Source organism: Tachysurus vachellii, chromosome 6 (assembly GCF_030014155.1).
Source record: "Tachysurus vachellii isolate PV-2020 chromosome 6, HZAU_Pvac_v1, whole genome shotgun sequence".
Classification (NCBI taxonomy): Eukaryota; Metazoa; Chordata; class Actinopteri; order Siluriformes; family Bagridae; genus Tachysurus; species Tachysurus vachellii.
Window position 1 is genome coordinate 13464367 of NC_083465.1, and position 15378 is coordinate 13479744.

The 15378-nt window shown below is 39.2% G+C and overlaps 1 protein-coding gene across 1 annotated transcript; it reads left to right on the forward strand.

The window, feature by feature from the left end:
- Positions 1-337: 337 nt before the first annotated feature.
- Positions 338-14776, forward strand: vwc2 (von Willebrand factor C domain containing 2). The gene is made up of 4 exons (XM_060871367.1): positions 338-445; positions 1808-2537; positions 4766-4895; positions 13928-14776. Exons 2-4 carry the CDS (start codon positions 1890-1892, stop codon positions 14077-14079), a joined length of 930 nt encoding a protein of 309 aa, XP_060727350.1. The 5' UTR covers positions 338-445; positions 1808-1889; the 3' UTR covers positions 14080-14776.
- Positions 14777-15378: the final 602 nt, after the last annotated feature.

Sequence of the window (15378 nt, forward strand, 5' to 3'; positions counted from 1 at the left end):
CTCTCTCTCAGCCTTAACTTATTCCTCAAGGCAGCCATTCAGCCTCAAACCCCGACACTTACTGTGTTGCCAGATTGTTTTTATTTTCACCCGTAAACGTGTCTATTTTTAAATAGTATTCGGACGACACCGTATATTCTTGTATTATTTAAGATTATTTTATTACTAATGCGTAATTATACACGCTTCTCTTTTATACAACGCTGAATTGAAGTTCAGGGACGTTTATTCGAAAACGACGATAACACGAAGTGATCTGGCAACACAGAATTTGCTGGGAAGGTTGGCCAGCGTTTGAGAGCGCAGTTAGATGTATGCATGCACAGTGTGTAGTGTAGACACTGTAGAGATGCTCAGAAACCTGAATAGGAAGAGTGCGGATTAAATCCTCGTCTTTAACGAACCAAGGAGCTTTAAAATAAAAGCTTCCTCGAAAGACCTACAGGTATTCATCATTACATCCAAAATAGCATGATGTGTATGTTATTGCATGAATGTATTCATTCCTAAACGGCACAGTTAAGTTAAATGTGTGGGATATGGACTTTGTTCAGTTTGTCAGAATATAAACAGCTTCTTTAGGGAATATAGTCACCGTGAAAAAGAAATAATTCAATTCATTTGGACAAATAGTTTTTATTTTGGATGCCAACACTGGCAGGGAGATTTAAAAGAGAAATAAGAAACGCTAGAGATTTTACAGGCTTCTGAATTGCGCGTTGTGTTCAATAGTCTTTGGGTACTAACAAAAATAAATAAATAAATAAAACGCTATTAAAGTCTGTGGGCGAGCCGCAAAGTGGTCAAGACAGCGGAATGTTAATGCGGAATCACTGTCTAAATTGTTATACTGCTGTTAAGTCAGTGAGATGAGTTATACAAAGGCTTTTCCCACTGTAGATGTTAGTATGGTGAGGTTCTGAAGCGCCTGTGCACCTGTGTTGGGCATCAACAGGCTCTTTATCTCTTATCCAGCTATTGCTTCTGTATTACTGCAGATCTGAGCTTTTCCTTCCAAACAGAATCTCAGGAAGGGATGTTAACGAGCTGATAAGTGAGGTCTGATGGGAGAAAACACTGAAATGTACAAAACAAGGGGACCCGAAGAGCATGACTGTTAAACCGACGGACTGACATATTGCGTAAAGTCGATTGATAAAGTTTCATTAGTTGGTGATATTTCATCCATCTGGCCTTCTAGAAATCCAAATTTTATTTTGTCACCTTTGCCTGAGTGTGATTCAGGTCCAGTTCCCAATTAACCTCTTGTCTCACCAAACTGGCTTTAATTTCTTGGATTGGCTGTAAGATGACAGAGAGTAAAGGATTGGTGAGAAGGGTTGAGAAGCTGATGATCCAACCCTCCAATCTTTGAAGCAATTTACTTTTGTGTCTATCACCGATGTGTGAAGGTGCAACTGGAAGATTGCTTTCACTATGTGTGATGGCACTCAATTCTGTGTGATTTAACACATTTCCATTTCCTTCGTGTTCTATGAACAGAAACAACTCTGACAGAAACTATTTCAAGCACCATAATCACAAGTAATAAATGGACAGTAAAATCAATAAAAATGTGGTTTAAATAAGTGCAATATATTACCTCTGGATTGCTGTGGGAAGTACATTAATACTTCAGATTTATTCATTTACTGTGTTATTGATTTTGGTTAACTGTTTTGCTGTTCTTGCTGAATATACCCATAGCAGTCGTTGGGGAGTTGGGTAACGTCCATGGTGGATGTCCATCATGTTTCATAATGACTGTTTTAAAAGGTGAGTAGTTGAAGTTTTTATTTTGCTGCAGATGAGTCTAATCCTGTTTGCCATGTGAGGAGTGATATGTAAGCCCAGGTGTCATCCCACCTTGCGGGTGGTGGGGAGAAGAAATGCTGTGTTCTATTGCCATGACAACAAGACTTATCGTTCTAACCTGGCTCATACAGACATGTGCATGGGGCAATCCCATTGTGCCAGTTCCCAAGGCAGGGGAAAGGGAGCGGCTAGAGTGGGCACTAAGCCATTCCAAGCAGGGCGAGGTGAACCCCAGTGGCCAACAGCGCCTGGAGGACATTGATAGTCTAGGACTTGAAGGGGTGAGAGGTGGCAACAAGACAAGCAGTAGCAAAATGAAACCCAGCTGGAGCTCCTTAAAGCGAGGATCTAAACTTCAGGGAAAGATTCTAGAGGTCTGGACTGAGCAGAACTCTGTAAGGAAAACTGATGAAGATCCGACAGGAGAGGCCAATGCCTCATTGGACACCACTGACGAGTATGCATATCCTGATTATAGAGGCAAGGGATGTATGGACGAGACAGGATTTGTGTTTGCCATTGGTGAAAAGTTTACTCCTGGACCCTCCACATGCCCTTGCTTGTGCACGGATGAGGGACCCCTGTGTGACCAGCCAGAGTGTCCAAAAGTCCACCCTCGTTGTCTGCGTGTGGACACCAGCCAATGCTGTCCTCAGTGTAAGGAACAGAAGAATTACTGTGAATTTAGAGGAAAGACTTACACATCCCTGGAGGAGTTCAAGGTTAGACCATTCCACTTGGTTTTATTTTATTCTACTGCTTTATAACCATTGAAATATGTTCTTCTAAAGAGTAAACAGTCGTTTGTAATTTTTATTTTTGCCATCACCTGACGTTGTAAACATTTCCAGTAGTTTCAGTTTACACTGGACATTATTACTAAACTATATAGTTCTACCGATATCTATAGTAAATTTTGTGGCAGAAAGAAATGACTGCCAGCCCATATGCCACTCACATTACACCACTGGTTCCCTGGATGTCTGTTCATCACAAAGGTGAATTGAATTTTTGTGCTCTGGTGGAGTCAAGTCGAAATAATCTAATATGTGCACATCAATTCTTGATTCACTATTGATTGCAACAGAACAAAAATGTGCTGCATTCTTGTTCTTACTTTTTCTTTGTATTCATCAAATACTTTTTTAAATCTTATTCTTGTCCACTTCTAATAACCCCATAGCAAGAGGGTGTTATTGTTTTCCCAGGTGTTCTATGATCTTAATGGTATCTGTAATCCCAGAGCTGCTATTTAGATGCAAATCATGATGTTAAAATAGAAGGACACGTTTTGGTGGTTATCCATATGACAGTGCTTGCTGATTAGTCACAAGCCTTCCTCCGACGCAGCACTTGTGTCATGAGGTGAGGAAGCAGTATCAGTTCTACCAATTATTCTTTTTGAACTGTGAGTCATTGGCCAGAGAGAGATTTGTATCTGCTTGTTGTTTTTACCTGTTGTTATGCCTCTGTTTATTTTCATGCTTTCATGTTTTTCATGTGCTGCCCTTTCTTTGCCTTATCATTAGATACCTCTGCAATACCACACACAAATTAAGTCTATTTTCAAAAAGAGGCAATATCTAGGGGATGGATTTAGTAATCCTAATACATATGCAAAGGGCAACCTTAACAATTACAGTCTTGGCAGAGGTTACTTAACCAAGCATAATATGAAGACCCTGAGGTGATCTTATAGACAGACGTATGGTGTGTATCATTTACATTTTCAGAGTAGATGATATGTTTATGGTTATGAGAAGTTTATGCTCAACAAGTTGCCATAAATACATCTGGTAGAGAGTGGCACACAGTCTATTGTTCTCTCAGCTTGAGACACTCTTCAAGTTTTTTGTGCCTCTTAAATAAAGTGGTGTGAGCATATCCTGTAAGTAAGCATACTTGCTGTTTTCTGGGGCATTATGGTGCATATCTGTGAACACCAGTATATCAACAATCCATGGTATAAGCCTCTAGATTTACCATGCAGGCAGAATTAGTTTCTGCATCATGAAACTGCATTTGTAAAAAAAAAAAAAAACTACAAAGAAGCATGTTTATTAGCTAATCTTTCTATTTTTGTATAAGAATCTTTGTTCATATCTCTATATGATGTCCTAGAACTGCATATACATTTTTAGATCTTATTTGACAAATTTCAATCTGGCCTTCCTATATTATTTTATATAGACTAACCATTGGTAGACATCTTATGGTATAAACCCTCTTCCAACTCCAGTGAATTGACACATATTCATTATTTAATTGTATTTCAATTATATTGTGACTAAAGTATATGATAAATAAATAAAATATCAATAAGTGTTCAAACATTTACACATTATGTCTGAAGGTTTGTTGACATCTGACCATCACACCCATATTTGGTTCTTCCCCAAACTGTTACCACAAAGTTGGACACACAGTTTCATTGAATGTGTTTGTCTGCTGTGGCACTACAGTTACCTTTCACAAGAACTGAGGCTCAACCCTGATCTAGTATGACAGTGTGCACAAAGCAAGCTTCATAAAGACATGGTTGGCCAAGTTTGGAGCGGAAGAACTTGAGTGGCCCAAGCCCTGACAGCAACCACACCGAATACCATGGGGATGAACTGGATCTCTGACTGTGTGCCAGGCCGTCGCATCCAATATAAGTGCCTGACCTTATTAATGAACAATCCAAAATCTTTTACAAAGCCTTCCCAGTTGAGTAGAGGATATTATAACAGCAACAAGGGGACCAACTTCATGTTAATAGCCATGGTAATGTAATGGGCACATATGGATGTGATGGTCATGTGACCACATACTTTTGGCTATATAGTGTGTATATACACACACTCCATAAATATATCCTCTTTTGGATTAATGTATAGTATGTTTTGTATCACTGTGTAAATTCTTTGTTGTGTACATATGTAAAGTTTATGTGGGTTTATGTATCTAGGTATCTCCATGTGAGAAATGCAGATGTGAACCCAGTGGGGAGGTTTTGTGTTCTGTCTCGGCTTGCCCGCAGACAGAGTGTGTGGATCCTATATATGAGCCTGACCAGTGCTGCCCAGTGTGCAAAAGCGGTGAGTCTCCTATCTGTTGCTCCCTCTCTTTCCTCTTTCTTTTTCTTTACACTCATTGCTTTAATCTCGCTTGGTCTATCTCTCTCTCCCCTTCTTTATTTCTACCCTTTTTCCCTCATCCCCCTCTGAGTCTCCACGTCTCCTATAAGCAAAGTGAAAATCACTTCTCAGAAGTGACTGCAGTGACTTGCCTGCAATACGTTCAATTACCTCCCCTCACAGTTCACAAGAAAGACAGCATGATAGAAGCGTGTCTCTGTACCATGAGTGGTCTTTGCATGTGGTTTCATGTCCTTTATAAATTGACAAACTAAACGTTTATATTTAGATGACTTAACAGGTTTAGATGTTTCAATGAAATAAAGTATTTTTGTAAAATGTCTTGATGTTAAATTAAATGTGTTTGCTACAGGTTTCTTTCGTCCTTAAAATGCAACCGAGCAATTGGGTACCATATAAAAGCACAGTCAAGATTTCATTTTAAGAAATATAAATAGCCAATGTCATTCAATTGTTTCCTTACAACAGGATGTTCCTTATGCAGTGATCAAAAATGAAAATGATTTTTTCTAGGGTGGAAAAGCACTAGGTTCTTTGTAAGCTATCATTTCACTGCATGACAATGAAAAACTTGAATCTGCAGATGCATTAAGTTTTTAAAAAAAATTGATACTATTTTCCATTAGCAACATTAATGAAATGGAGATGTTCTTTCACCAGTACTTGCACTAATGAACCATCAGAGTTCCTTTCCCTGATTTATGAAGGTGAGATGAGGTGATTAACTCTAGCAGGTGTTTCAGTGCCTGCTTTCACCAGCCCAAGGCCACTGATGATTAAACATTTGCACACACACACACACACACACACACACACACACACACACACACAAAAGAAGCAAAAAAAAACAATGTTATCACTTTATTTGTCTGGCAAAAAAAACTGTAGAGTAGGCTACGGAAAACCACTCAATTGGGAAAGTGCCGAGAATAGAAAAGACTCCATTTTTCTGCAGTGCTAGGATGCTGTCTTCTCAGTGAAATTTTAAAATTTGTCTTTGCACTTTTACTTTTCTGGGCTGTGCCTGCTGGCACAATTTGGATAATAAAATGAGCTAAAAAGCCTAAACATTGCATAAATATGAGTGTGTGTATGAATGGGTGGGTGGGTTGGTGGGAGTGTGGATTGCAGAATCAGAGCACATTACAGTGTTTTGGGGAAAGTTTGCAGCATCACAGATTATATGGAGTTCGTACTCCCTGTGCTTCTTCTCTGATCCTAATCTAACATGGCACTGGTAGCAATGTTGCTTTCTTCAGCAAAACAGGATGACAACTCAGGATATGGATCTCAGGCTTGGCAGCTATAGTTCTGTGCTTAGTTGTCAATAAACTAGAGAAGGCCATTATTTTAAGGAGGCATCTAAATGAATCAAGAGGAATTTTGTTAAGCCTGGCTAGGATGAGCAGAATATCTGAATACATTGAAATAGAACCCACGAAACAGAAAAGCAAATGCCAACAAGAACAGGGGTGGTATTAAGATTGAAGCACCAAACACAGCAGAACAAATGCCAGTGTGTGCACTCAAGCGGTCAGGATTTATGCTTTTACGATGAGTTGGAACTCTTTCCTCTCTGCAGAGAATTACAGTTGCTGGTATTCCACAATATTTTACAAGACCACCTAATTTCAGAGTGTGCTTACTAGGTGTTGCGAAATAAAAATAGAAGTGCATTTTTTTTCTGCAGTGTGACGTATTAACGAGTGAAACTGCTTATTTGGGAAGGTGGGGATTTTGACTATTCATCAAAATTTGATTGGCATGTGAAAAGGACCAACATGGATTCAGGTCTAGATGCTAGTCGATTGTGAAGAACAGCTCACCTGCAACACCACAGGCACACTCATTAGTGGAGACAGATATGGAGGAAAAGGTTGAAAATTTTGTTCCAGGGTCAGGCCATAATTATTTAAGGATGTCTACATGCAGCTGAGAATAGCAAAAAGCCTGAAAATTTTCAGATTTTGATATAAAACAAAACACGTTTTGATATAAAACATTGGCACTTCTTTTTATTTCCTGATGTTTGGAGTATCCGCTAAGTGTGGTATAATTTTCGTGGCTTGTGTTGCAACGGTCTCGGGTACAAAGTGTGTGGAACAGATGTGTTGTGATAGGTAGGCAGATGCTCCGACCTCCTGAGATTTACACACATCAGAAGTAAGACTTCAAAGCCTTTTTCTGTGACACTACAGGATGGCAGCTTTGTAAGGCAGCTCTAAGTTAGTCTGGAATCCTAATAGGTATCAGGGGTGCACCACCCTAACATCAGTGCCTTATATCTTACTTTGTGCACATCTTTTGTTTGTCATAGTTCTTAGTCAAACAGAGTCAGTGTGACTGTTCAATTTGAGCCATTAAGAGCCTATTATCATCTGGCTGACACTCATTTGGTCTGGTTACGAGAATGAGAGCCCTCAGTCTGGGGTTTTTGAAAAATGGAATGTCTTCTGAATGAAATGATGATAGCTGGTGAAGAAAAGAAGAAATTGGAGGTGTCATCTTCATTTTGGATCGTGGACTTGACACAAAATGGGAAGGCGCTGTGGAGAATCAGTAAATAAACCGGATGCTGGCAGTTCTCCTGTAATCATAATCATGCACCCAGTCAATGCTGAGCACACAGTCTGGCCAGCTTATATCAGGTCTCACAGAAAGCTGGCAACTCAAAGGGGATATATATATCTATCATTTTCACAGTTATTAGGCTATTTTATCATTTCTTTTATTTCTCCTGTGGCCAGGGCAGGCTAATAGTAAAAAAAAGTAGTGCAGCTAAACCAAAAACAGTTTTAGCTTCCTGAAAGCCTTCAACATGGCATTGGACATTGCATCATATTCACCTAAATATCATTTATTTTATGTGGGTGTTAAAACATGAAAAGCAAAGAGATTTTTGAATGCAGTCCAGGGGATTGATGTCGCCATTTGTTGATTATGAAGAGGCGAGGTTTAGTTCTTTTTCAGGACTGCTGAATGGAGCATTATGTGCAGTCCCTGGGATGTGTTGCTGAGGCGGTATGCTGGGAGACACTTGAGGAAGTGCCATGGGGTTGAGATGAAAGTGAGTGCTATTGGTAACATCCACCATAGGCAGTTGTTCATGAATATCAAAGAACATCTGCGAGCGGCAGCATCGTTGGGAATCGAAGTAAAGGTGCAAACACACTCACACAATCATGTCTAGCATGCAGGCTGTGCTTTTAGTCATTCACAGGCTGTCATTAAATACAAGACTTGACATTAAACATTTTCTTTCATTTATGGCACAGCAGAGTAGTGCCAGAAATGTCACTCTGTCTTGGAAGGAGGAAAAAAATCTAATATTTTGAATAACTGGGTGCATCAAGTCAAACATATAACAACTTCACAAGTTTTAACACAACCACAAATAAGATACTTTCCGATTGGATGCTGACATGCTTTTTATCTAGTTTACCACAGGCAGAACATGTCTTCCTCTTGTGACATAACAGGAGCTCACAGCATGGTGTTGTAGAAGCTTTTAAAGAGCACAGTCTTGCTGCCTATTTCCCTGCTGTGCACTCCATTTTGGCGACCCTGCGTCGTGCGAGCCATCGCCTTGGCAACACACGGAAAAACAGTCGCTCTTCTTGAAGAGCTTAGACACTGGGGTCACCGTGAAGCCAAGCAGGTTGTAGTAAACAGGCCGAGTGAGAGCTGAAAGCCCTTCAGACTGTGGAATAACAGATAGAGAGGCCACAATTCTGGGGATTAGGAGCTCTCATGTTTTCAAATGAGATACGTAAATGATTGGGTAAAATATTCATGGCAAATTATGACAGGCTTCTCAGGGTTCATTATGAGTGCTGTAGGTGTCACAGTGGGCACATGGAATATACACTCACTGTTCACTATACTGGGGGGAAAAAAGTGGCTTAGTGGTTAGCACGTTCGTCTTACACCTCCAGGGTTGGGGTTCCATTCCCGCCTCCGCCTTGTGTGTGTGGAGTTTGCATGTTCTCCCCGTGCCTCGGTGGTTTCCTCCGGGTACTCCGGTTTCCTCCCCCAGTCCAAAGACATGCATGGTAGGTTGATTGGCATCTCTGGAAAATTGTCCGTAGTGTGTGATTGCGTGAGTGAAAGAGAGTGTGTGTGTGCCCTGCGATGGGTTGGGACACCGTCCAGGGTGTATCCTGCCTTGATGCCCGATGATGCCTGAGATAGGCACAGGCTCCCCGTGACCAGAGGTAGTTCGGATAAGCGGTAGAAAATGAATGAATGAATGGATGTTCACTATGCTAATACTGGGTAGGGCCTCCCTATGCTTTCAAAATAGCATGATTTCTTCATGAATGGTGTCCACAATTTGTTGGAAAATGTTCTGCAGTATTACCAGGTGTACTTTTGTGCTGTGAATCTACTGTTCTACCACATCCTAAAGGTGTTCATATGGATTCAGTGGAAAAGCCAACGAAGAACAATGAGCTCACTGTTATGATCATGAAGCCAGTTTGTGATTCATTTTGCTCTGTGACATGGTACATTATCATGTTGGAGTCATTAGAAGATGGTCAATTTGTGGCCATGACAGGATGCACATGGTCAGTAACAAAACTCAAACAGGCTGTGGCACTCAGGCAATGATAGTGTTACTGTGTTAAGAAAACATTCCTCACACCATTATACCACCTCCATGGATCCGGATACATGGATTCATGCTGTTATTTTATGGATTCATGCTGTTGGTAGCAGATACTGAACCTACCATCTGTGTGCCTCAGCAGAAATTACAATTTGTCAGAAATTCACTAGAATAGTCTTTATCTGTCCAGTATTGGTGAGTCTCTATCCACCACAGTGGTTACTGTAGAATTTTCTCCTTTGACTAGTCTGTATATTCTCAGTTAACCTCTCTCATCAACATGGCATTTCAAGTCAAGTCAAGTAGATTTTATTGTCATTTTAACAATATATAGCTGACACAGTACACAGTGCAATGAGATAACATGGATTTCTCCAGGTTTCTGTCCTGGAGAACTGATGCTCACGTAATGTTTTATCTTTATTGTACCATTCAAATCAAATCAAATTTTATTTCTGAGTAATTCTGAATAAACTCAAAAGATAGTTGTGCATGAAAGTCTCAGGAGATTAGCAGTTATATAAATAATCAAATCATTCAGTCTGGTACCAAAAATCATGCCATGATCAAAATAACTGGGATCATGTTTTTCTCCGTTCTGATAAATGTAAACATAACCTGAAGCTGCTGATGCATATCTGCATGATTTCCTGCATTGTGCAGCTGCCATATGATTAGATAATAACATGAATGAACAGGTGTTCCTAATAAAGTGCTCCGTGAGTGTGTATATATCTAATTGTGTGTGTGTACTGTATATAATGTGTGTGTGTGTGTGTGTGTGTGTAAAATTGTATTCAATACACATAAAAACGAAAATAAATTATGATCACCACTGTAATATTTACTGTAAAGCAATGTATCCGACAATATTCTAATTTCCCGTTCTTTGCATTTTGTTGTAAGGGGAAAAGAAGGTTTTTTGCCATTTATGCATGCTAATTGGTTATAACTGATAACAAAAATCCAGAGCAACATGTGAATTTTAATGATAATAGCTTAATTAATTAATTAATTAATTAATGTGTTAGCAATACATGGCTCTCTTCAGATAGCCCGACACCACCGAAAAGAAAACCAAACTTCATTTTTCTTCCTGCACTACAAAGCAAGGTCATTTAGCTGCATTTATAATGCATGTGTGCTGAAAGGCTGCATTAAAGGGAGATCTTTTGCTGTGATTCTGAGTGCAGTGTTCATTTGCTGTGCTTTGGGCTCTCTTCAAGAGCATGAGCTCTAATGAGGTATAAAAGATCATACCGTTTTCAGGGATCAAGCTTTTCTCCTCCTTTACTCTTTATCTCAATTACTGGTGAAGCATAAGGAAATGAGGCTCATCCCTGAATGTGCCAAAAGTGCCTAATGGCGTTGCCTTTTGAGTCTAGCACCCCACGCTGCTGCTTTGGTTTTAGGATAAGGGTAAAGTCCAAGTATCTCTTCCATTGTTTTGAAAGTTTAACACTTACATGTAAAAATCATCTTTTGTGTAACAGTTAAATTTACAGAAGTCAAATTAACTAATATTCAGAGTCAGAGATTAATGTGGGATGCAAATGTTCTTGATGGAACAGCAATGACACTGTCATTTCCATAAACAGACTTGGTATTCAGGAGGGACTCTGAAACTCAGATTGAAATGATTATAAATACAACTGCACTGACGTTTTGACAGCATCAACTAAATATTCATGCAGATTGATGCACCTATATCCCCGAGAGTGCACCACTTCTGTCTATGATAATGCCTTTGTAGAGGCTGAAAAGCTTAATATCTAGGCTTGGTGCATATCAGTCTGCTGTGGAAAAAAGAAAAGAATGCCTGTTGCCCAGGTCCAGTGTCAGAGGCAATTAAAATGGCATTTTGTGAATGTGTCATTTACAGGAAAAAAAAATGCGGTTTGTAGATTTTTTTTTTTTTTTGCTTAAAAGGGCAGAATAGCACACATTGTAAAATGGCAGCATGTTCTATGTGCTAGTTCCCTTGAACCATTTCAGCTTCTTGATCAGCAATACAGAAAGTCTTAGGGGTATCAGAGTCAATCTGTCTTACAAGGGTAGCAAAGAAAGGAAGCTGAAATCCCTTTTTTTTTTGTTTCATCAGTAGTTGAAAGTGTTCTTGAAATGTCTAAATTTAGACATTTGTCACTGATGTGCCTTTCAGAAATAAAAAAAATAGTTCTTTGTGATAAAATTCCCAAAATAAAAAAATTTAATGGTTTTGCAATGGTTTTCTACATATATTGAGTCCATAGGTATTTGTACAGTGAAACAATTTTCTTAATTTTGTAAAAACAGTGGATTTGAAATGCAACAGTTTAGGATTCGTAGACATTTTTTACATATTCTCTCTGTTTTCACAGGCTTAAAAGAATTTGGAGAAATGTAATTCCCCCCCTTGAGTTGTAGCTTGTAGCATCCTGTTGCTTGTTTGTGGGTCTTTCTTTCTTTAGTTTTGTCTTCAATAAGTTAAAATCATGCTCAGTTGGGTTGAGTTTGGGTGACTGACGCTGCCATTTAAGAACACTTCACTTATTTGCCTATAGAATCTTTTGGATTGCTTTCTTGGTATGTTTTGGGTCACTATCTCTCTGTACTGTGATGTGCTGTCCTATCAGTTTTGCAGAATATGATTGATCATGAGCAGAAAATTATAACTCTAAACACATAAGGATTCATTCTGCTATTTCTATTAGCAGCCCCATCATCAATAAACAGCCATGACCCAGTTCCATTAGCAGCCATACATATGCCCATGCCATAACACTGCCTGTGCTATGTTTGACAGATGATGTGGTATGCTTTGGATGCTTCTCTCACCATCACTTAAGTTAATCTTGGTTTCAGCTGTCCAAATTGTCTTGTTCCAGAACTGGCCAGACGTATGCAGATGCTTTTTAGTAAAGCGTAATCTGGCATTTCAGTTCTTGAATGCTACCTGTGGTTTGCATCTTAAAGCAGTCTGTAAACCCTCAGTATTTACATTCATTAAGGTGATTCTTGATTGTAGACATGGACAATGATATTCTTACCTCCTCAAGAGTGTTCTTGACTTGATGTTGTGAAGAAGTTTTTCTTCAGCCAGGAAGAACCCATTAAAGCAGAAAGCCTACATGTCATTTAAAATCCATCGCCATGGTGTGGAGAGGCAAAATCCCAAAATTTGAGTCTCTGTCTGAATACTTATGGACCTGGCTGTATAGTGATTAGTGTGTTTAATGCAGTAACATTCTACTTATTTCTTAAGCATATCCTGCAATAAGGCAGATGGGGGTCTTTATAATGCACATCCATAAATTCTTTACACCTTAATTTCTCTTCCTAGCAATTATCTTTGGTCTGACATTATAATGTGATCATGTTTTATGTAAACCCTGAGGCTGAGGTCTCCAGTGTCTGAGCAGTATGTTTTGTCATGTAACGGTTTTCCTTTGAGATCCCCAAGAGAACCATTTCCATGCTGATTGCTGTCTGTGTGAGGCAATGCCGAAGTAGAACACAAAAGGACTGCGGGCAAATGAGATCATTCAGGCTGCATTTATGTACATCAGCAGATGGAAGGGAGAAATGGACATTGTACACTAAAACCATTTTAATGTTTATCTATTAAGGTATTCCGAACTGTACTGCTATTACTAAAACCCCATTAACAGCCACAAAAAGGAACACATGTCGTAGGCTCTGGAATCTTGTTCATCAATCTCTAAAGACCTGCATTGTATGTAACGATTTGCATTTAAACTATACTGCAGCTATATTGCGTTACATTTTGTTGTGCTTTAAATGGGGCAGAGTTAAACGCTGAGCACATCACTGCATTTTGTTAAACCTTTACAGAATATGAGGATAGGTTGAGAAACAGTTCAGTGACATTGCTTGGGCTGCAATAAGCAACACACAGGTTCAGCATTTTTTTCTACTCTTGGTGATGTGCCTTTAAGCTGTTATGTGTTTCTCACAACAGATCTACAAACAAACTTTTCTCAACTATTTCTCTTTCTAGTTTTTTTTTTTTAAAAATGAGCTGGAGAAAATAATACCACTGAATGTCACAAAGACAGACAAACTCAAATCCTGAACACAACCAAGATTCATTATATTGCATTTTATTGCTATTGTTTTCAACCAAAAAGGAAAAATAATGAGCTTTGTTTAGCTCTGGTATTTTTAAATCTCCATGTTGCCTCTTATTGTAGCACTTTTCTGCCTGTAATGCATGAAGGGCACTTCTTTTTTTTTTTACAATGACTGTATTTCAGTATAACATGAATTCCTCTCCACAGTAAACAAATGGATTTATATGAAGGTTAATTTCTCTTTGTACTTTAACAGTGAGCCTGCCTATTTTTCTTCTCTGTGCATTTAGGACCCAACTGTTACGCGGACAATGCAGTAATCCCAGCGGGCCGTGAGGTTAAGATTGACGACTGCACCATCTGCTACTGCACGTACGAGGAAGGTACCTGGCGCATTGAACGGCAGGCCACCTGTAGCAGGAACGAGTGCCAGCGAAGCTAGGGATACCTTCAGCTTACGCTACATCCAGCCTTCACCTAGACAGCTGTCAATCTGGGGGACGCAGCCCAGCTGGGCTCTGTAACGGCCCAACAGCAGCATTGAGCCTCACGCACACTGGTGGGATTTGGGGGGATTACATCTGTCATGACTGTCTGTGACAGCTCGTCATGATCTGACCTCAGTAGCATTGTTAGTTAGCCTAAGAGAAAGGCTAGTGGCCAGGCCACATTGTTCTACATTCCTCATGCCGTTTCAGAGCCTGAAATATGACATAAAGTGTCATGTAAAGTGCTGTGTTCCTGATACTGTTATATATTCACAAGCTGGAGCAAGGGGCATGGGGGATCAATTCACTTATATTATTACTTTGACTTTGTATTGAGATTTCTAACTAGTGTAAAAAAGATATTTATTTACATATGTACTGATAAAATTGCGAAGACAGGAGGAAATTTGATTTACAGTTAAATTATATTTTTTATAGCTACAGGATTTTGATATGTTATATAAATATATATAACAGGGTAAGAATTTAGTGCTACTTATAAGAATGTATACAGAATAAACAGCTGTCACTGCGGATGAAGGCAAAACATTGTCAGACGTCAGGAAGACAAGCTGTAGCCAGCAATCAAATGATAAACACACTTCTCAGCATGTTACACAGCACAATGGATGTGATAACAGTTTCAGCAAATTAAAGGGGAAAAATAGGAGATGTTTATGATGTTTCTATCTTAGGTTTTTCTTGTGCTCTGAACTGAAGTACATTTTAACAAGAAAATGTTTCTGTATTTGTGTTTCCATGTTTCAAATAAATCAAGTTACACTGTACACTAACATGTAAGTTTTAAACATTTCTGGTTCTGCAGGTTATCTGGGGACAATGTCCCAGTAAGTTGACTTTTTTTATGGGGAAAATGTGCGATTTTGAAAAAAAAAAAGTAATCTAAATTCTCAGTTGTCCAAAGGTCTGGATGAAACCCAGCTGTTACTTATGAAAGATCGCGGCTTTCTTGCAATTCTCTGAAACTAAATTACGGTTTGGATGATTGCATCAGCAGCTGGGTGATGGGTGTAAGCCCTGCTCACCTGCAAAAGTCAAAGTAGCTCAGCAGCATCAAAGCCCCCACTAATGTTGTGCTGTAAAACAATCAGTGAACTGAGATGGATGACTGAGAAATAGGCTTTGAAAATACCAGCTTCCCACAGTAGAAATGAGAGTGACAACATGCTTCAACACCAGGTGTTGTGATATTAAAGGATTATGATCCACATACAGCAATAAAGAAATTAAAT

Coding starts and splice junctions, on each gene's coding strand:
- vwc2 (XM_060871367.1), top strand. CDS start 1,890: ATGCTGTGTTCTATTGCCATGACAACAAGACTTATCGTTCTAACCTGG. Junction 2,538..4,765: donor CATCCCTGGAGGAGTTCAAG/GTTAGACCATTC, acceptor TTATGTATCTAG/GTATCTCCATGTGAGAAATG. Junction 4,896..13,927: donor CTGCCCAGTGTGCAAAAGCG/GTGAGTCTCCTA, acceptor CTGTGCATTTAG/GACCCAACTGTTACGCGGAC.